The sequence below is a fragment of the Hemiscyllium ocellatum genome, chromosome 8 (assembly GCF_020745735.1).
Source record: "Hemiscyllium ocellatum isolate sHemOce1 chromosome 8, sHemOce1.pat.X.cur, whole genome shotgun sequence".
NCBI classification, from domain to species: Eukaryota; Metazoa; Chordata; class Chondrichthyes; order Orectolobiformes; family Hemiscylliidae; genus Hemiscyllium; species Hemiscyllium ocellatum.
Window position 1 is genome coordinate 40,889,323 of NC_083408.1, and position 23,733 is coordinate 40,913,055.

Genomic DNA, 23,733 nt, shown 5'->3' on the forward strand with positions numbered 1-23,733 from the left:
TTGCAGTTCTGGTGTACTGCAGTGTGCTGTGGCCCTTTTGAATAGAGTCTTGATGCAACTTCTTTTGTGTGTGTTGGGGTGGTTGCTTTCATAGGTCAGGACTCGGTCTATGTGTGTGGCTTTCCTGTATACCTTTATACCTTTCCTGTATACAACCACTGGGACGCCAAGACAGCAGACTTCCTAGCAGCACTAGAATGCACACTCAGGAACAATGGACTAACAGAAGAGACACAACAAACAGAGAGACAAAGTATCGTATCTCTAATAACAAGGAAAAGACAAACACATAACCTCAACACCAAGGAGAGGGAAGCACTAAAATCACTAAGAAACGATAAGAACATAATCATACGACCAGCAGACAAAGGCAGAATGACGGTCATCCTGGACAAAGCAGATTACATCCAAAAAGCACAACAACTACTTGTAGATACCAACACCTACCAAAAGAGGGAGTTTGACCCCACCCCACAGCTCACCAATAGGATAAACAACACACTGAGGAACCTACAAAAAAACGGACAGATAACCAGGTTTGACCTACAACCTGAAAGCAACAACACCCCCAGATTCTATGGACTACCTAAAGTGCACAAACCAGACATCCCACTCAGACCCATTGTATCACTACCAGGGACACCAAAGCATAAACTAGCTAAAGAACTACAGCAGAAACTGAAACACCTGACCAGCGGATCCAGACACCCTATACAATCAACATAGGAATTCTTGGACATCATCAGAAATATACACATAGACAAAGAAGAAACCATGGTCTCATTCGATGTAACGGCACTGTTCACCTCTATTGACAAAACCCTAGCCAGAGAAACAATAGCCAACCTGCTGGACATACTGAACAGACAACAGGACGTTGAACCTATTAACAAAGATGGCATACTCAAACTACTGGACCTGTGCCTCACAACACACTTCACATTCAACAACCAAATATTTGAACAAATCAACGGCACACCCATGGGCTCACGCATCTCTGGACTCATAGCAGAAGCGGTAATGCAAAGATTAGAACAAACAATCTTACCGCAAATTCAACCCAAACTCTGGGTCAGATCTGTGGATGACACCTTTGTAATCATTAAAAACACAGAAATAGAGAACACACACCGGATCATCAACGCCACACTCACAGGAAACCGACTCACTAGACAGGAAGAAAAGGATAACCAACTCCCATTCCTAGACGTGATGGTACAGAGAACACCGAACGGAGAATTCACCACAAAGGTATACAGGAAAGCCACACACACAGACCAAGTCCTGAACTACGAAAGCAATCACCCCAACACACACAAAAGAAGTTGCATCAAGACACTATTCAAAAGGACCACAACACACTGCAGTACACCAGAACTGCAAAAAGAGGAAGAAGAACACCTATGCAATGTATTCGCCAAAAAAGGATACCCGTGCAATTTAATCAACAGATGCCTAAGAGAAAGACAACGGAACGAGGACATGCCACAACCCAAAGGACTAGCCACACTCCCATACATCAAGAGCATTTCCGAACTGACAGCCAGACTACTGCAACCACTAGGATTCATAACAGCACACAAACCAACAGCCACTCTCAGACAACAACTCACCAGAACGAAGGACCCGATACCCAGCATGAGCAAAACCAATGTAGTGTACAAAATCTCATGTAAGGACTGCACAAAACACGACATAGGACAAACAGGAAGACAGCTAACGATCGCATCCATGATCACCAACTAGCCACGAAACGACACAACCAGCTATCCTTAGTAGCCACACACGCAGATGACAAGCAACATGTATTCAATTGGGACAACAGTACTACTATAGGGCAAGCCAAACAGAGGACAGCCAGGGGAGTTCCTAAATGCATGGCACTCATCCACAGATTCAATCAATAAGCACACGGACCTGGACCCAATATACCGGCCACTGCAGCGGACAGCTGGAACTGACAACCGGAAGCGGCAGATACAAACCACTACAAATGCCAGAGGAAAGATCACAGAAGCGCTTCACAGGAGGCTCCCAAGCACTGAGGATGTCATCTAGACAGGGGACGAAATGTCTGCAACACAAATTCCCAGCTCGGCGAACAGAACCACAACAACGAGCACCCGAGCTACGAATCTTCTCACAAACTTTGAGCATGATAAAATGGTTAAACACTGCACAACTGAATCACACACATAAACCAGGAGTCAACTGGCAACCTCCTCCTTGAATGTTTATAATGCTTCTCCAGCCCAGATTCAGTAAGGAGATCTTGTATTTATACATACCGACACCATCTTGCCTTCGGATGGCATGAAGGCTGGTCTGTTGCTGAGTCGCAGTTTGGTCTGCAGGGTGTTGAAGTTGATTTCCAGCTGGCACTTCTCCTGCACTTTGGGTGGTTTGTGGAGGCGGCGATAGTCTCGGAAATCCTCCAGTTTTTGCTGCATGGCCTGCATGGTGTTCTCCGGGGCACGGTTTTCCAACCAGGGAATGGTGCGTCGGATCCACTCCAGAAGCTAAACAGAACAAGAGCATTGAATGACCCAGAAAGCTCACAAAATATTCTCTGAGCTAGGTAGCAGCTATACCAACCCTCTTTGCTTATAAGAATGAATTCTGATAAACACAAATGAAACAGTGCAGCGATGAGAGTGTATTTTATATAAACAGTTTGCTATTTCATTAACTGAGAATGTTATAATAAGGTTAATGATGCCGAATATGCATAATAGCTCAAATTGGAAATGTTGAAAGTAATTGAGGTAAAGTAATTCCGGGCTCATTTTTTGAATGGAAGACTTTTAATGGTTGCCATTTCACCTTGTACCCAACTCTACTCATTTGGCTACCAGCCATCTACTAGATTTGGTTAGCCATGGATAGCCATCTGCATTTTTGCATAATACGTGTAATTACAGACTTGTTTCATTACCAATATCTTCCATTGTAGGCTGAGGAAATCCCAGTGTTCAGTGAACACCAAGTTTGCAAGGTGCAAGAACGAGGGGGACTGGTTGGCTGAAGATTGGGTATTACAATTTCTCCAAGCCTTGGGTTTATTTACGGGGATTAGAGAGGTATTTAATGGAGATTTGCTCGACTAATCCTAGAGAGTTGTCTGTTCCAGGACATTGGATGCTAAAGATATAAATGGTGTATGTAGTGATGCTGTATCGATAATAAGCTGGTCTTTTCTTAAGTAGTACTGTAAATGATTCAAGAGACAGTTCTAACCAGCATGTGGATGCTCCCTCACTGATGATGATTTAAGGCTAGTTAGTGCTATATGCAATTTTTGTTCTTCTTTTGTGCAACATCACAGTACCACCCTAGAGCTCAGCACTGCAGCATCAAAGTACAGAAACACACAGTCTATTTGCTCCCCTTAGTGCCACCAGAGCTCAGTTATTCAGTCTCCTTTGCTAAGTGGAGCCTCACAGTGCAGCAAGGGCTCCTGCAGCGTGACATGCTCCCTCTCGCTGCAAGGGCACAGATTGCTGAGGAGAGGGCATACAGCGAGTCATTGGCAACTGGACCTGCTCGGCATCCCAGCCAGCTGCTACTCCTCATCTGAAAAAAGCATGAAATGACTCCTAACAATGAGATATTTTCTAGTAACTGGTGCAGAAGTTCACAAAAGCAGAAAGAGGAATTGGAAATTAAAAAAAAAGTCTGTTCAAATCTGTGGGCTGTTTAAAGGGTCCTCTGTTTGTAGATTTAACCTGTATTAAGCATTTTCCCCATTGCTGGAGGCTGCACAGGACTGATAAAATAATGCCAAATTACAGAGGTAGAATTGATTTACTCTGTATAACATAAGGGTGTAATTGGTCAGCACTAGCAATCAGATCTTAAAACACTTTAATTCAGAACATTGTAAAATGGGGTGACCTACAAATTAAGAATTATTTTATATACTGAAGTGATGAAATTAATTGCACAATTCTATATTTTAGTACTGTTAATTTACAGCTCGATTACATTGTCTCCTTGGAGTTTTATGATTTGAATAAAGACCGATGTCAGCACAAAGCAGAGAGCTGATGGAGGCCTTTTGTCTCCACTTTTAAAGCTTTATTAAATAATGGTAAAAATCCTAGCTTCTTTTTAGAAAAAAAACAAACCAAATTAATTTTCTACTTGCCTTAAATTTAGGCAAAGACTTTATATTTGGGAGATACAGCAGGGCAGCTCAGTCCCGTGTGTGTTGCAATGGCTTACAGCATGTGGAAAGTCTCAGGGACGTTCCAGGCAGAATGGATGACCACATCTGCAGGAAGTGCCAATGGTTTAAACAGCTTGAGCAGTTTTGAGCAAGGCTGGAGGCACAGCAGAGTATCCGTGTGTCTGACAGCCAAGTGGACAGCACTTTTTACTCGACGTGGTCACCCCATAGCGTAAGCAAGTGCAGTCAGAGAAGAAATAGGTAGCTATCATTCAGAAGAAGGGAGATCGACAGGTAGTCAGGAAAGACCCAGAGTGCACTTCACTCAAGATCGGTTTTGAAGTGTTGGAAAATGGCGCCAGTTCCCCAGGGAGCAAGAAGGAGAGAGAAAGTGAGCAATAGCAATAGTGGTATGAGACTCAACCGATTGCACATACGTCAGTGGCCAGCTTCTCGTAATCCTCCATTAGCTGCTCATTCTCCTGGTTAACGGCCAGAACTTTACAGATTCGATTGGCTGCTGTTTCTGCCTGTGTAGAGAAGGTGACAAAAAAAAAAGAGATTTTGGTTCATCGGAAATAGAGTCATAGAGTCATAGAGACGTACAGCATGGAAACAGACCCTTCGGTCCAACACGTCCATGCCGACCAGATATCCCAACCCAACCTAATCCCACCTGCCAAGACCCGGCCCATATCCTCCAAACCCTTCCTATTCATATACCCATCCAAATGTCTCTTAAATGTTGCAATTGTACCAGCCTCCACCACATCCTCTGGCAGCTCATTGCATACAAATACCACCCTCTGTGTGAAAAAGTTGCCCCTTAGGTCTCTTATAAATCTTTCCCCTCTCACCCTAAACCTATGCCCTCTAGTTCTGGTCTCCCCGACCCCAGGGAAAAGACTTTGTCTATTTATCCTATTCATGCTCCTCATAATTTTGTAGACCTCTATAAGGTCACCCCTTAGTCTCCGACGCTCCAGGGAAAACAGCCCCAGCCTGTTCAGTCTCTCCCTGTAGCTCAGATCCTCCAACCCTGGCAACGTCCTTGTAAATCTCTTCTGAACCCTTTCAAGTTTCACAACATCTTTCCAATAGTAAGGAGACCAGAATTGCACGCGATATTCCAACAGTGGCCTAACCAATGTCCTGTACAGCCGCAACATGACCTCCCAACTCCTGTACTCAATACTCCTGACCAACAAAGGAAAGCGTACCAAATGCTGTCTTCACTATCCTATCTACCTGCGACTCCACTTTCAAGGAACTATGAACCTGCACTCCAAGGTCTCTTTGTTCAGCAACATTCCTGAGGACCTTTCCATTAAGTGTATAAGTCCTGCTAAGATTTGCTTTCCCAAAATGCAGCACCTCGCATTTATCCGAATTAAACTCCATCTGCCACTTCTCAGCCCATTGGCCCATCTGTTAAAACAATGTGTTCCCTCTGTAAATGAACTTTCCAACATTGCTTTTTGAACACTCAGTGATAGAAAGGAAACTTAGAACTCACCTGGCTATTGTGCATTATGACTATCACAAGAAAAGCATTTCCAGCTCAACTAATTGTGGCCAAATAACAACAGAACTCTACTGATCTATGCATGGGAAGAATGCGGAGTGAAGCTTGCTAATACCCTTCCTGATATCATCTGTAGTATTCTCTATTATATATCCTCCTTCAGTCACAGCACCAGTTTAGACTTCAAATGTCTCCATTGCCACGCTTTTAAAAAAATATATATACTTTTATATTTTTATATATATATATATCCCACCAACGGTTAGTCAGTTTACTGTTAACATAACCATACAGATCCTGAGTATGTTTTCCATTCCGTTCATTAAAAAGCCTGGTTGCAAACTAGCAAACAGAATGGTCAATTAAAGTAATGAATGAATGATTCAAAGTGAGGACCTAATGATCGTCTGGTTAATGGTGCTTGGCTTCACGTCAGATGTTCAGACTGTGCTGAACAAATGTGCTGTAAAGGGCAGAACAGGAGGTTTCCTGCTTCTTGCCTTGAACATTACCCAATCCTGTCAAAGCAGGCCAACTCTTTTTGCTGCCGTATTTGCACTTCATCAGGCGTAGCCCGGCAAAGGCCTATATGGTGGTAAATTCTGGTGCCCTTACTTAAGGATGTAATGGCATTGGAGGTAGGCCAGAGAATGGTCACTCCATTGATTCCAGGTCTGGAGGGAATGTATCACAAGGAGAGGTTGAGTAGGCTGGGCCTGTACTCATTAGAGTTTAAAACGATGAGAGGTGACTTTATTGAAACAGACAAGAAACTTAGGAGAAGCAGAAAGGTTGGTTTCCCCTTGTGGGAGAATTGAGAGGGCATAATCCTTCTCGGATTAGTAGGGATCACCTGTTTATGACAGAAATGAGGAGAAGTTTCTTCTGAGGGGAGTGAATCTGTGGAATTATTTACAGCAAATGGCTGCAGAGTTTGGGTCACTAAGTATATTCAAAGCTACAATAAACAGATTTTTAATCAGTAAGGCAATGAAGGATTATGGGAAGGGTTATGGCAGGAAAGTGAAGTTGAGAACAATCTCATTGAATAGTGGAGCAGACATGATTGGCCGAATGGTCTATTTCTGCTCCAAAGACTGTTGTAGTGAATTTAGTGTCAAATTAAAAGCAGAATTTTGCCATGAGTTTGTGACATTATCAATAATCAAGGGATCAGAAATGAGATAACAAGAATCCAGAGAAAGTATATTCCTGTCAGGGTGAAAGGGAAGGCTGGTAGCTATAGGGAATGCTGGATGACTAAAGAAATTGAGGGTTTGGTTAAGAAAAAGAAGGAAGCATATGTCAGGTACAGACAGGATAGATCGAGTGAATCCTTAGAAGAGTATAAAGAAAGTAGGAGTATACTTAAGAGGGAAATCAGGAGGGCAAAATGGGGGCATGAGATAGCTTTGGCAAATAGAATTAAGGAGAATCCAAAGGGGTTTTACAAATATATTAAGGACAAAAGGGTAACTAGGGAGAGAATAGGGCCCCTCAAAGATCAGCAAGGCAGCCTTTGTATGGAGCCAGAGAAAATGGGGGAGATACTAAATGAGTATTTTGCATCAGTATTTACTGTGGAAAAGGATATGGAAGATATAGACTGTAGGGAAATAGATGGTGACATCTTGCAAAATGTCCAGATTACAGAGGAGGAAGTGCTGGATGTCTTGAAATGGTTAAAGGTGGATAAATCCCCAGGACCTGATCAGGTGTACCCAAGAACTCTGTGGGAAGCTAGGGAAGTGATTGCTGGGCCTCTTGCTGAGATATTTATATCATCGGTCGTCACAGGTGAGGTGCCGGAAGACTGGAGGTTGGCTAACGTGATGCCACTGTTTAAGAAGGGCGGTAAAGACAAGCCAAGGAACTATAGACCGGTGAGCCTGACCTAGGTGGTGGGCAAGTTGTTGGAGGGAATCCTGAGGGACAGGATGTACATGGATTTGGAAAGGCAAGGACTGATTCGGGTTAGTCAACATGGCTTTGTGCATGGGAAATCATGTCTCACAAACTTGATTGAGTTTTCTGATGAAGTAACAAAGAGGATTGATGAGGGCAGACCGGTAGATGTGATCTATATGGGATTCAGTAAGGCGTTTGATAAGGTTGCCCATGGGAGACTGATTAGCAAGGTTAGGTCTCATGGAATACAGGGAGAACTAGCCATTTGGATACAGAACTGGCTCAAAGGTAAAAGACAGAGGGTGGCGGTGGAGGGTTGTTTTTCAGACTGGAGGCCTGTGACCAGTGGAGTGCCACAAGGATCAGTGCTGGGCCCTCTACTTTTTGTCAATTACATAAATGATTTGGATGCGAGCATAGCAGGTACAGTTAGTAAGTTTGCAGATGACACCAAAATTGGAGGTGTAGTGGACAGCGAAGAGGGTTACCTCAGATTACAACAGGATCTTGACCAGATGGGCCAATGGGTTGAGAAGTGGCAGATGGAGTTTAATTCAGATAAATGCAAGGTGCTGCATTTTGGGAAGGCAAATCTTAGCAGGACTTATTCACTTAATGGTAAGGTCCTAGGGAGTGTTGCTGAACAAAGAGACCTTGGAGTGCAGGTTCTTAGCTCCTTGAAAGTGGAATCACAGGTAGATAGGATAGTGAAGGCGGCATTTGGGGGTATGCTTTCCTTTATTGGTCAGAGTACTGAGTACAGGAATTGGGAGGTCATGTTGCGGCTGTACAGGACATTGGTTAGGCCACTGCTGGAATATTGCGTGCAATTCTGGTCTCCTTCCTATCAGAGAGATGTTGTGAAACTTGAAAGGGTTCAGAAAAGATTTACAAGGACGTTGCCAGGGTTGGAGGATCTGAGCTAGAGGGAGAGGCTGAACAGGCTGGGGCTGTTTTCCCTGGAGCATCGGAGGCTGAGGGGTGACCTTTTAGAGGTTTACAAAATTATGAGGGGCATGGATAGGATAAATAGACAAAGTCTTTTCCCTGGGGTCGGGGAGTCCAGAACTAGAGGACATAGGTCTCTTTTATATCTTTCCCCTCTCAACCTAAACCTAAGGGGCAACTTTTTCCACACAGAGGGTGGTACGTGTGTGGAATGAGCTGCCAGAGGATGTGGTGGAGGCTGGTACAATTGCAACATTTAAGAGACATTTGGATGGGTATATGAATAGGAAGGGCTTGGAGGGATATGGGCCGGGTGCAGGCAGGTGGGACTAGATTGGGTTGGGATATCTGGTCGGCATGGACGGGTTGGACCGAAGGGTCTGTTTCCATGCTGTACATCTCTATGACTCTAACTCTGCTTCAAAATAGATCTCATTTCCACTTTCTGGTTTCCCTTTAGAGCTCATTTGATTGAGACTCCTGTTGGCCACCATCAACAACTTCCCAGAAATTTCATATTTATTATTCCATTAAGGGGCTAATCTTGTGTTCAGCTGCAAGAGAAGAGTGAACTCTAGTTGTGTTTTTGTTATGAGCCATGCAGGAACTTGACTTGCAGCAACACATCTCCAGGGAGTTTACTGGTCTTCAGATCAGCTATTTGTCTACCTGATAAAAACTATTCCATTCACCATTTAAAAACAAACTCAGATAAAAATCAACTTTGCTTATCAACTATAAAACTCTCCACACGGTTAAACATTTTGAAAAAAGGAGAATTTTGGCTAATGCAATAACGTGGATAAATGAGGAGAGGTTAGCGACAGTGAACCTGTGGAATTCTCTCCCACAGGAATCTGTTGGGACCAGTTTGTTAGATATATTCAAGAGAGAGCTGGGCGTGACCCTTGCGGCTAAAGAGACCAAGGGCTATGGAGACAAAGTGGGAATGGGATATTGAATGGTGGGGCAGGCTCAAAGGATTGAATGACCTACTCCTGCACCTTTTTTCTATCTTCTATAAGAAAACTAAGATAATATTATTAAAAACAGAAGCGGGAGCAGGCCATTTGGCCCCTCAAGCCTGTTACATCATTCAATAAAATTCTGCCGTATCCAATTGTGACCTTACATTCACTTTGCTGCCTGTACCCCACAACTCTCAATTTCCTGGTCAATCAACAATCTGTTTAATTCAGCCGGAACCTACACAGTGACTTTGTGCTCTTCAGAGTAGAGAATTCCAAAGATGTACAACACCCAGAACTTGCTCCTCAACCCAGTCTTAAAAAAAATGTTCTCTCTCATTTGAAACTGTGCTGGCTCACTCAAGATTCCCTCATAAATGGAAATATCCTCTCAGCTTTAGCCCATTGCTTCCCAAACTGTTTCGCACAGTGACCCCATTTCAAGGCTTATAAGATGTCGTGAGTCCTGGGAGAGTGGGGTTTAAGATGTTGAGAGAGCTGATGCCTGTTTGAGTGGGAGTACAGCTGTTATATAACTTGATCAGTGTTCCATGGCCACTGTTGACATGATGTACATCATGGAAACAGACAGTCCAACCCATCCATGCCAACCAGCTATTCCAACCCAATCTAATCCAGCACCCGGCCCATATCCCTCCAAACCCTTCCTTTTCATATACCCACCCAGATGCCTTTTAAATGTTGCAATTGTATCAGTCTCCACCACTTCTGCTGGCAGCTCATTCATTCCACGCACCACCTCTGCATGAAAAAGTTGCCCCTTAAGTCTCCTTTACATTACCTCCCAATTTGGGAAGCCCTGATCTACACTCTCAAGTCCCCACTCAGTTTTGTGATGTTTGTTAAGATCCCCTCTCAAGCTTCTAAATTCCAGTGTAAGTCCAACATTCTCAAGATTTCCTTCTAAGGTAATCCCAGGAACAGCTTAATGAACCTTCCTAGAACTGCTTTCAATGCAAGAACGCCTCTGGTTCAGATGGGGTCTTGTGGTGCCTTGGTAGTTTCCCTCCGTTGTGACTGGGTTTAAGACCTATTCTGCTCTGGAGAATACATCATAATATTTCTGGACAGGTTGATTAACATAACTTCCCCTTATTCAGTAAGGCAACCAAACTGAACTTAGAATACTCGAGATATGGTCTTACTAATGTCCTGTACAATTGTCATAAAATCTATTTTTATACCCCATCCACTTTGCAATAATCAATTTGCCTCTCTAATTTCTTGCTGTACCTGCATGCTAACATTTTGAGATTCATGTACAAGGACCCCAGATCTCGCTGTACACAGCATTGTGCAGTCTTTCTCCATTTGGACAATATTCTGCAAATGAAACTGTGAAGTCAGTTCTGATCAAGGGGTGTGGAAGCTAGCAGGACTTGGAGATGGCCTTATGATGGACAACATACCTTTCTTCCCTCGTCATCCACCTTACCTATACTCCTCATGATTTTATAAACCTCTACAAAGGTCACCCCATAACATCCTACTCTCTAGTGAAAATAGTCCCAGCCTACTTTTATATTTCAGACCCTTCATTCCCAACAACATCCTGGTAAATCTTTTATGAACTCTTTCTAATTTAATAATATCCTTCTTGCAGCAGGACAACCAGAACGACAAAGAGTCCTCCAGAGAGGCCGAACCAACGTTCTGTACAACCTCAACGTGATGACCCAACTCCTACATTCAAAAAATGAAGGCAAGCATGCTAAAGACATTTTTTTATCCTCCTGTCAACATGTGATGCAAATTTCAAAGAATTATAATCCATGAATCCCTAGGTCTCTGTGTTCTATAACACTACCCAGGGCCCCTACATATTGTATGAATCCTGTCCTTGTTTGTTTTACCAAAATGTAATAGCTCACATTTATCCAAATTAAACTCGTTCTGCCACTCCTTATCCCTTTGACCCTATTGATCACAGTCTCTCTGTCATCTTAGATAACCTTCTCGACAGTCCACTATACCACCCAATTTTGGTGTCATCTGCAAACTTACTAACCACGCCTCCTATATACTTATCCAAATCACTTCTATAAATGACAAACAAAGGAGGACCCAGTACTGATCCTTGTGGAAGACCACTGGTCACAGGCCTCCAGTCTGTAAACACAGCAGGCCAGGCAGCAACCAAGGAGCAGGAGAGTCGACGTTTCGGGCATAAGCCCTTCTTCAGGAATTTCCTGAAGAAGAGCTTATGCCCGAAACGTCGATTCTCCTGCTTCTCGGATGCTGCCTGGCCTGCTGTGTTTTTCCAGCACCACATTTTTCCAACTCTGGTACTCCAGCATCTGCAGGCCTCACTTTCTTCCAGTCTGTAAACAACTCTCTCTGTCTCCCACCATAAAGCCAGTTTTGCAACCTGTTGGCAAGCTCACCCCAAATCGCATGTGATCTAACTTTACTAATTGGTCTACCATGCGGAACTTTGTCAAAGACTTTAGTAAAGTCCAAATAAACAACAACTACCACTCTACTCACAATCTTTTTGGTTACTTACTCAAAAAAAAACTCAATCAAGTTTGAGACATGATTTCCCTTACGTAAAACCATACTGGCTATCCCTAATCAGTTCTTGCCTCTCCAAATGCATGCAAATCCTGTACCTCAGAATCACCTCCAACAACTTACCCACCACCTATGTCAGGCAAACAGGTCTATAGTTCCCAGGCTTCTCCTTACAGTCTTTCTTAATAAAGACAGAACATTTGCCTACAGTCCCCTGGCACCTCACCCACAATGATAGATGATTAAAAGATTTCTGCTATGGGCCCTGCATGTCTTTCCTAACTTCACACAAAGTTGTACATCTCTATGATTTCAGATACACTCGATCAGGTCCTAGAGATTTATCCACTTATGTTTTGTAAGACCTCAAGCATTTCCTCTTCTCTAATGTGAACGGTTTTCAAAATATCAGTCTTTATTTCCCAGAGTTCCCTAGCCTCCATTTCAATCTCAACAGGAAAAACTTATGCTAAATATTCATTTAGTATCTCTCCCATCCCCTGAGATTCAACACACAAGTCGACCTCGTTGATCTTTAAGGGACACTAACTTCTCTCTCATTGCCCTTAATGTTCTTGTAGAATCTCGTTGGATTATCGCCAACTTTCACTTTTGGTTTGGTTGCTCAGCAACCAAATAGCAATCTGCAGCAGAGTCTGGGAAATGCTAATATTAGCTGCACAGTGTAATGGAGCAGCATTTCCAGCTGTATTAGCCCACTCGTGAGCTGATTGTTGTATGTAATCAATATTCTGCCCCTGTAGAGCACCACCTTCATATATGAAAATGGGAATGAAGCAGCAATGGTTCTTTGCTCAGACTCTCCAGATAGCTCAGTACTGGAATTAACCCTGATCCAGATTTCTCCATTTCAGTCTCCAAGTGAGGCAAGCACAAAGATCAAACTGGTGACCTTTCCATCTCCGTGCAGTATTTTATAATGCATTAACCTAATGGTCATGGTGGCCATTCGTGGGCAGTGGGATTGTCTAAGTCAGCCGGGTTCACAAAACAAATCTGGCTTCACTCTCCCCTAAAGTCTCAATAACTACTTCTCTAAACTCAGGAGATATTTTCTGTGAGATGTTTTGAACTCCTGTGCCAGTTATCTTGCGACTGTCAAGTGAGGTCAAGCCTGCTTTGGTCTTTTTTGAACTATGCCCCCATCTGCAGCGAGAGGGCCTCAGCTTCCATGCGCTCAAACCCATTCTATATCCCGCAAAATGGAAGCTGTCATCTCATTAGGGGGGGGCTCAAACTGAACCCCTCCTCGCATGGTACTTGGTCACAGTGTCAGAAACGTTCGCTGCAAAGTCACATTCTATTCCACCAGCTTGGAAAAGAGCAGCATTATCCAGTTTCTTTCCCTCACCAGTTCAACTCCCAATGGCTTTTTTCTAATCGAGATCATTGCCAGTAAATTGTGAAGCCAAGTTGACAACGCAAAATAAGTTATCTGAATTGTAGAGGGGTTGGACAGGTACAGCTCTCACATCAGAACAAAAATTGCTGGAGAAACTCAGCAGGTCTGGCAGCATCTATGTGGGGGTGAGAAACAGGATCAGTGTTTCAAGTCCAGTGACTCTTCGTCAGAATTGAATCACAATGGACGCAAATCGTTAACCGCCTTTCTTTCTCCACAGCTGCTACCAGACCAGAGTATGTTCCGTTTTCATTTCAGACTTCCAGCATCCGCAGTATAATGCTGTTAATTTCAGGTTCAGCTCTTGCTCTGCAGACAAACATAGAAGTTTGGATGATGAGGCCCAATTTGAAAGAGTAAAGCATTATGGCAGTGAGACTGGAACCTGAAACACAACGGGCTCAAACAGTTGCATGGGCATTTGCAACAGGAGCTGGAACAGACATTCCAACAGGCACAGCAGTTCAGACTGCCGTTGCTATCTCTACTGAGACAATGAAATGTAGACAATGGAAACATGGGCACAGAAACAAACAGAAGGCAACAAAAGGCTCACTGAAGGGAACAAAGGGTTCTGTATCTGGAGGTAGGCAAGTGGTGCCATGGTGCTTCAGAGGGTACTGCACATTTAAGTGGAGTTCTCAATCTCTACAGTTGCAGCTATGCCCAGTGCAAACCAAGCACTTTCCTGCAGGAAGGAAAGACCTTCTTTTAGTGAGGCAATGATCCTTTCTCACATGTACGTGAACCTGCTGAGGCAATTGTAGCAGAGTCGTGTAACACAAGAGACACAAAGAAGGGAAATCCATTTCGATAAAAACATGAATGGATTAAATGCAAGAAAACGAATAAGCATTAAAAAGAAATTAAGAGAGATACACAGGAAATAAAAGTGAAGATTTACATAGTCTAATAAGAAACATTTACCTTAATTAACCACATCTATTCTGAACTGATCAGAAGGATACAAAAAAAACTGAATGACATTCCTGTACTTGTTTCAAAGTTCGACTAGATGGCACCAGTATATGATGGTGAACCTGGTATCATTAATTAAACCAGGCGCATAATCTGCTCCCAGTCTTGAAAATGATGAGTCTACAGGCTTTTATTTGAAGGAAACAAATAAAGCGGTGGTGCTAAATTATTTTATTCAAAGTGGAAGTGACATTAGATTTCCAGGTCCATCTATAGTTTGAGAGTAATAATTGTTATAATTAACATAAATGCCATTCTCTACAATATCTAACAAATTTGGAAAAATAATTGAAGTAGTTGGCTTTTGAATTGAAGCAAGTGTCCTAAACAGCCAAGGAATTGGGTCTTAATGTCTCATTAATTTCTACATGGCTCCATATTCAGTTAACACTCAACTGCCAACACTGACGTTCCTGGTCTACGTACTTCAACAAAAATATTTGAAGGCCAGCTGCAAACTTGTTTAACTCCCATAAACCAGTTAAACCCAGAGAGAGAGAAAAAAATTAAAGTGGAGAGATGCTGTGGATTGAGTGACTCATTGTGTACATTGAGCCTGGGCTGTTCCTGCCACTGTGTTTACCAACTGAGTTTCAAACCAAATCAGAAAAGCTCAAAATGACAACACGTCAACAAAAATTACACGTTGCATAGAAACATTTACGCAGAAAGTCACCCAGCAAACATTGCCAGTTGATGGCATTTATAGTAGGAGGGCAAATGAAAGGTAGTTTGCTGTTTGCTCAAGGCAATTTAAAACCAATATTTACTTCCCAAGTAATTTTTTCTCAAAATGTGAACAAATAAACTTGATGGTTATCCTAGGCTACCGTGTCTGTCTGTGCATGGTGCAAAACCTAATTTGAATGAATCAATGTTTTCAGTTTTTGTAGGGAGGCAACATCCTCAAATTGTCTGCAGCATTTTACTTTTATACGCTGTATTGCATCCTCAGCCACTTAGCTCAAGAATTGGGAGAATGGTTAAATGCGTTTGGGAAATGTTGCAAGTAGGACTGAGGTAGGCACTCACCTTCAGAAGATTGGAAACCTCTCAATGTACATTGTGGACAGAGAAATACTTGGCAGTACAAAAGATTTTGAATAACAATGAGGATGCACAAGCTGTTAGTCCAGTTTGGTTGAGGTAGGGTTTGTTTGAGAATCCATTTCCAATATTAAATAACATTATTTGGCATGCCTGTGGATCTGAAGAAAAACCATTGCCACTGTCTCACTTTGGGCAAACTGCTGTATTAGTTAGCACACGGGGGCACTTTCAGACATGTACAAAACAGTGGTAGATTTGTAGGATATCAAAAGGAGAAAAGATGCAAGACCAGTAGAAAACTTCATGCAATATCTAAAAGGGTGAACTTCTATGAACACACAGACACACACACAGCAGAACCAATTCAGTATTAGAGGCAAGTGCAAAAGGAAAGCCTCTGGCCAAGACCAAGGCCTATACCTGCACGGTATTAAGGACAGGATGACAGAAGAAGGAAGCAGTTCATGAGACATTTTCCTCAGGCTCGTAACACTAATATCAAAATGGAAAATAAGCAATGAGAAGAGCATTCAGAGAGAGAAGTAGAACATCCATATTTACATTTTCACAAACTCAACAAACTGCAGGAAATCCTTCACATACAGGCAGTGCTTAGTTTCTACAGTACAGACAGAGATGACATGGCATTTATGGACAAATATCTGATCAACTGACCTTGGGAACATCATGTTCAATAAGTAAACCACAGGAGAGTAAAATTTCATAAATGACCTGGCTCTTGGACCACACACACACACACACACATACATACATAGACTCTCTCTCTCTCTCGCTCTCTCTCTCTAGACATATATTTATAAATTAGAATAAACATTCCTCCATCAAAAGCCAACAGATGGGTCATATACTTACATTATTTCCCAAATGATGAGCTCCCAATCTCCGCTAAGCAATAATACACATTTAGGACTGTCCAATCCAACCAGGTGGGAGAAAAATATAAAAATAAAAGGCAGAATTGGCTTTGTTACAGCCTCCTGCTGGATTGATTATAAACTGGGTCAACTTTCCATGCTCCCGCGCGAGGGAAGCAATAAAAACATGGAACAGAATTAATTCCAAAGACTAGCAAAGAGCTAAACGATAACCTTTTTATGGTGTATTCAATAAACCAAAGTAGTCACATAAGGTTTTAATATGACTTTTCCATTGTATTCCCACTTTACAGCAGAAAGAATCCATTGAGAAAGCTTCATAAAAATGATTCCATGCATCAGTTTTAATAAGTATACACAATGTCATGAATTGGGCATCACTTGCAGGAATTGTTTTCCATTCACAGTTACAAGTATCTGATGGAAAAGCGCAGCAGGTCAGGCAGCATCCAAGGAGCAGGAGCATCGACGTTTCGGGCATGAGCCCTTCTTCAGGAATGAGGAAGGTGTGCCAAGCTGGCTAAGATAAAAGGTAGGGAGGAGGGATTTGGGGGAGGGGCGTTGGAAATGTGATAGGTGGAAGGAGGTTAAGGTGAGGGTGATAGGCCGGAGTGGGGTGGGGGCGGAGAGGTCAGGAAGAAGATTGCAGGTTAGGAAGGTGGTGCTGAGTTCGAAGATTGGGACTGAGACAAGGTAGGGGGAGGGAAAATGAGGAAACTGGAGAAATCCGAGTTCATCCCTTGTGGTTGGAGGGCTCCTAGGTGGAAGATGAGGCACTCTTCCTCCAGCCATTGTGTTGCTATGCTCTGGCGATGGAGGAGTCCAAGGACCTGCATGTCCTCGGTGGAGTGGGAGGGGGAGTTGAAGTGTTGAGCCACGGGGTGGTTGGGTTGGTTGGTCCAGGTGTCCCAGAGGTGTTCTCTGAAACGTTCCGCAAGTAGGTGGTCTGTCTCCCCAATATAGAGGAGGCCACATCGGATGCAGCGGATGCAGTAAATGATGTGTGTGGAGGTGCAGGTGAATTTGTGGCGGATATGGAAGGATCCTTTGGGGCCTTGGAGGGAAGTGAGGGAGGATGGTGTGGGCACAAGTTTTGCATTTCTTGTGGTTGCAGGGGAAGGTGCCGGGAGTGGAGGTTGGGTTGGTGGGGGGTGTGGACCTGACAAGGAAGTCACAGAGGGAGTGGCCTTTTCGGAATGCTGGTAGGGGAGGGGAAGGAAATATATCCCTGGTGGTGGGGTCCGTTTGGAGGTGGCGGAAATGACGACGGATGATATGATGGAAATGGAGTTTGGTGGGGTGGTAGGTGAGGACCAGTGGGGTTCTGTCCTGGTGGCAATTGGAGGGGCGGGGCTCAAGGGCTGAGGAGCGGGAAGTGGAGAAGATGCATATCCTGCGAAGAGGCAAGCATAGCTGGGGCCCATGCGGGTGCCCATCGCTACTCCTTTGGTTTGGAGGAAGTGGGAAGTTGTTCAGAGTGAGGACCAGTTCAATCAGTCGAAGGAGGGTGTCAATGGAACGGTACTGGTTGGTACGGCGGGAAAGGAAGAAGTGGAGGGCTTTGAGTCCTTAGTGATGAGGGATGGAGGTGTACAGGGACTGGATGTCCATGGTGAAGATAAGGCGTTTGGGACCGGGGAAGCAAAAGTCATGGAGGAGGTGGATGGCGTGGGTGGTGTCCCGAACGTAGGTGGGGAGTTCTTGGACTAAGGGGGACAGGACCGTGTTGAGATATGCAGAGATGAGTTCGGTGGGGCAGGAGCAGGCTGAGACAATGGGTCGGCCGGGGGAGTCAGGTTTGTGGATTTTGGTCAGGAGGTAGAAACAGGCGGTGCGGGGTTGTGGGACTACGAGGCTGGAGGCAGTGGATGGCAGATCCTCTCTTCTTCCGCAGCTACACTGGCACCACCCCCCTTTTCCTCCGCTACATCGATGACTGTATCGGCGCTGCCTCGTGCTCCCACGAGGAGGTTGAACAGTTCATCCACTTTAACCAACACCTTCCACCCCGACCTCAAATTTACCTGAACCGTCTCAGACTCCTCCCTCCCCTTCCAAGGCCTCACCATTTCTATCTCGGGCAACCGACTCAACACGGACATTTACTATAAACTGACCGACTCCCACAGCTACCTAGACTACACCTCCTCCCACCCTGCCCCCTGTAAAAACACCATCCTATATTCCCAATTCCTTCATTTTCACTGCTTCTGCTCCCAGGAGGACCAGTTCCAATACCGTACAACCCAGATGGCCTCCTTCTTCAAAAACTGCAATATCCCCCCAGACATGATCGACGATGCCCTCCACCTCATCTCCTCCACTTCCCACTCCTCTGCCCTTGAGCCCCGCCCTTCCAATCGCCACCAGGACAGAACCCCACTGGTCCTCACCTACCACCCCACCAAACTCCATATACATCATATCATCCGCCGTCATTTCCGCCACCTCCAAACGGACCTCACCACCAGGGATATATTTCCCTCCCCTCCCCTATCAGCATTCCGAAAAGGCCACTCCCTCTGTGACTCCCTTGTCAGGTCCACACCCCCCACCAACCCAACCTCCACTCCCGGCACCTTCCCCTGCAACCGCAAGAAATGCAAAACTTGCACCCACACCTCCCCCCTTACTTCCCTCCAAGGCCCCAAGGGATCCTTCCATATCCGCCACAAATTCACCTGCACCTCCACACACTTCATTTACTGCATCTGCTGCACCCGATGTGGCCTCCTCTACATTGGGGAGACAGGTTGCCTACTTGCAGAACGATTCAGAGAACACCTCTGGGACACTCCGACCAACCAACCCAACCAACCCGTGGCTCAACACTTCAACTCCCCCTCCCACTCCACCAAGGACATGCAGGTGCTTGGAATCCTCCATCGCCAGACCATAGCAACACGATGGCTGGAGGAAGAGCACCTCATCTTCCGCCTGGGAGCCCTCCAACCACAAGGGATGAACTCAGATTTCTCCAGTTTCCTAATTTCCCCTCTCCCCACCTTGTCTCAGTCCCAACCCTCGAACTCAGCATTACCTTCCTAACCTGCAATCTTCTTCCTGACCTCTCCGCTCCCACTCCCACTCCGGCCTATCACCCTCACCTTTACCTCCTTCCACCTATCACATTTTCAACACCCCTCCCCCAAGTCCCTCCTCCCTACCTTTTATCTTAGCCTGCTTGGCACACTCTCCTCATTCCTGAAGAAGGGCTCATGCCCAAAACATCGATTCTCCTGCTCCTTGGATGCTGCCTGACCTGCTGCGCTTTTCCAGCAACACATTTTCAGCTCTGATCTCCAGCAACTGCAGTCCTCACTTTCTCCTACAAGTATCTGATGTTGAACCGCAATTACAGTGCTCTGCATGGCTCTTATGACCCATACCCCATATAGACTATTACATTTACAATCTGCTTCTGCCCTAGAAAACAAATAAATTACAAAAGCTACAATCGTACAGGACATTTATCACAAATCAGCAGTACCAAAAAAAACTTGTGTTAAGCGTTAATGTAATGGAGGAATTAATTAAGCATTCAATACATAACAATTAGCTGAACATTAGATTGAGGACCAGCCAAGCCAAAGAGTGAAGCAAAAGATATAACAAAGGGAAGTGGATATAGTCTATCAAAGAGAAGGACACTAGTCTCAAGAGTGAAGCCAAGAAATTGGAAGTAGAAATTTCTATTTTAACTAAGACATTATAGGGTTGGAAACTAATCTGTGGCTGGCTTACTGTGGACCCTCCAATATTAAGTTCTGGGTTGATGGACTGTATATAACTGGATCAAAGGAAATTGTTATGATTAGAACTATGAAAAATGAGGAGAAAAATAGTTCTGGGCCAGGAGCTGACAATAGTCACTGATGAACATCAAACTTTGCAATTAGTTTTTCTCCCATTTGAAGCAGGAGCCTTAAACAAGCCAACTGTGACAGCTTTGTGTCAGTCAATCAAACTTTGATATGAGTTTGCCTGGCTTTGGATTGAGTCCTCCAGGATGAGCAATGCAAAAGAGCAGGTAATGGGAGAGAAACAGGTAGGAATGAGGTTACCTCACAAAATGAAACCATTCATGTTGAGGTGGGGGTTAGGGGATGAGAATGCAGGTGGGAGGGAAGCCCAGCAGCCAGCTATAACCATTTAGACTGACAATAGCCTGGACCAGAACAATGAAAGAGGGACTGAAACCTGAAAAGAATATGGGTGGTTAACGCAGATATGGTCTAAATTTGGGGTTGTGTTTTGAAAGATACTAGTTCAGTACCAAAATATTACTCTCCAAAAAGTCACCATCCTGAAAATAGGATAAAGAATGCAGACTAGTGACAGTCCAGCACTCTACTTTGTTGGAAGAGGAACATAAATGATTGAGAAATTTAATAAACATCACGTCAATCACGTGTACCAGAATCCAATCTTAAAAGTAATCCTGAGCAAAGATCGAGGAAGTCGTCGCCAGACAAGGATGCAATCCCCCTTTCATTCTTCAATTTGTCGGAAAGCCACAAGGAGAATTTGACTGGCTAACTGATGAGATTTACTTGTATTTCTCTGATGAGAACAAAGTTCCAGGGAGACTGTGGAAGAACTTCGGGAACGAATGAATGGGCATGTTCAAAACCTAATCTAGCTCTTTTTTAGATTCAAAAAAAAATGTTTAGCTGGACCACTGTAAGCCAGACTGAAAACAAAAGGACGATGTTAAATCTATCAAAACCAGAGTTAGAAAATCTAAATCAAAGGGGAATTCTACAGAGGGGTGAGGTAGGTTTCTCACCTTCTGTGCACCTGAGAACGCATGGTAGTAACATGAAACATAGGTCATTACAGCCTTTTCATCCGGCCTAAGCGTGCTTATAAGATCTGTGCAAGGAAGACAAGAAAAGATTAGGAAAGAGAAAGGTGAGCCAAGGTACAATCAGTGAAGAACCATACTGTTCCAATCATGCAACACAGGAGATCATATCAAGAGTGGAAAGTTCAGCACGGGGAAAAACACATACCAGCTGCAGAACAGAAAAAAAAAATGTATAGTTAGCCAGAGAAGCAATTGTTGCCGGAAATATGGATTCCTGGGATACCTTTTGGGCTCCTGAAAAGGCATGGTAGAAGCTAGAGACATAAGTCATGATTGCCTTCTCGTCTGGACGTGCTGTACCAACAATGTCTGTCAGGAAACACAGGAAAGGATTTATTTTTGCAAAAGTAAATTAACGCAACATATTCATCTACTGAGAATTTTGAGGGAAAACATTAGAAACAGTTCTATTGCACAAGGGAGATGAGAATTAGTAGTACCCACGAGGACCTGGGGCAAGAGACTCGTAGCGACGTCAAAAAGCTGGAGGCAATCCATGCAGAGTGGAATCCAGGTCTTATAATCCGGAGAATTTTAATTCATCCAATAATGATATGGCAGATTCAACTAAGGCCCGTCGCCGTTCTTAACAATTGGCTTTTATTTCAAGCAGGTTAGCAATATAAAATAGTACTGTCAATGAATCCAGTGAATAGGAACAGAAGGCACATTAAAAACTGTTATCAAAAGACAGCAATATAACATGACCAATGAATGTCAATCATTTCAACAACATGTGAATGAGCCAGGACAGTAACAGGTTGAAGCATCTTCTTTTTTAAACAAATGCTCCCGTTTCATTTGCTGCACTAGTTATTATGCACCACGATAATGAGGAAAGAAAGCAGAAGGTTTTGTATTAGGTCATACATTCACATTTAACTGCAGGATGTGCAGTATAACACAACAAAACGCGAAAGATATATTACCTCTGCGATTTGAGTTTTGCACATGAAGGATATAGCAGGATGCTGCTGGGTCCCACCCAAAGGAACCTGATCAGGTTTCTCTGCACTAACAGTAAAGTTAGCATTCCTTTCTCTCAATGGTGCACCAGATCATTGTGGTCAAAAGTTGGAAAGCTGTTTTCCCCCTTTTCCAATTACTGTACCAGGAATGCCTGCCAATGATTTGTGCTGAGAAAGAGGCACTGAACAATCCAAGGCATTAATCATATCAGTCTACAAAATAAACAGCTCCACAAATGCTGGAGGCATTTGATGCCCTTATCAAAAGGAAGCTCTGCCCCAGGGGAAAAAAAATGCCTTTTCACCAATTAGTGTTAACAGTGAGAAAACACAATTTCACACACCAGGCAGGTTAATAGGCATCATCCATAACAAAACAAGTAGAACTTACAGCTAAACTATTATAAAGTTAAGTACAAGTGAGTGCGGTGGATTTTTAAAAGTAATTGTGGTGCTATACAATTGCTTTCACAATGTAAGCGAAGATAGCTCTGACATGCATTCGGAAATGTCAGTCGTACAATGAAGAATTGATCCAATACGACATTGAAATTGAATGGCATGTAATTACTCCAGTCGGCAATTTACATGGCTTGGCCCATTGTATCAATGTACCTTCAATGTATAATTAAATTCTAAGAACACCCAAGCCATCCAACACAGACTCTGAATTAAACATTTTTTTTAAACACTGGGAGAGACAGATACTCGTAATCAGATTTATCAGAGCTCAGCTTGGAAGGACTGCAGTCATCAGCATACTTTGGGTCTACTAAATGCAGATTGCTATCTGTGAATCCTGGTTAGACAGTTACCTCTCCTCCAGTCCCACAAACCTGCAAAAATAGCTGTGCTCCTTTGTTCTTACATTTTCAGCATCACTGATTTTAATCATTTCTCTATTGATGGTCACACCTTCAGTTGTCTAAATCCTAAACTCGCTTGAATACCCTGCCCTCTGTCTGATAACCTTACCTCCCTCCTACAACACACTCCATAAAACCTCTCTCTTTCACCAGACATTTGATCATCTGAACTGATGTGGCACAGTCATCTTTTGTTTAGTAATGCTTCTGCGTAGCAGCTTAGGAAGTTCCGCCGCATTAAAGGCACTAAATCAATGCACCAGTTGTGACTGGTGTACGAAAACAGTTTTATGAAAGAGGAGAGTTGACATGTGACCACAAGAGATAATGTTGAATTTCTTTTCCTCCCTACATTGCAGTAATGTGGGATTATTGAAGATTGAGCTCAGTAATGTGAAAACATAGGGAAGTTAACTGCAGAAAACACTCAAGTGCCTGGGAAATGGTGCGATTCTCCCCACAATGTGGCATAAAAACATTTACACTTATTAAAAGTGTATATACTAATGATCCAATTTAGTAACTATCACAACATTTAGGATTTGTGCAAGGAAAATCATACTAGCTATACCAAATGATGGAATAATTTGAAATTTACAGGGAGTAACAACTCTCACAGTTACCAAAGAA

The 23,733-nt window shown here is 43.6% G+C and overlaps 1 protein-coding gene across 6 annotated transcripts in view; it reads right to left on the reverse strand.

The window, feature by feature from the left end:
* The window catches only part of actn1 (actinin, alpha 1), a 219,544-nt gene that overhangs the window by 46,648 nt on the left and 149,163 nt on the right, over positions 1-23,733 (reverse strand). For 4 of the 6 annotated variants that reach the window (XM_060828842.1, XM_060828839.1, XM_060828845.1 and 1 more), the window contains exons 8-10: positions 21,493-21,578; positions 4,606-4,698; positions 2,289-2,519 (exon numbers count right to left, since the gene is read on the reverse strand). In XM_060828842.1, the coding sequence (XP_060684825.1) occupies positions 2,289-2,519; positions 4,606-4,698; positions 21,493-21,578 (410 nt within the window). Of the gene's footprint in view, positions 1-2,288; positions 2,520-4,605; positions 4,699-21,188; positions 21,275-21,492; positions 21,579-23,733 lie in introns of all 6 variants that reach the window. The other 2 variants (XM_060828843.1, XM_060828840.1) reach the window with 1 other exon arrangement.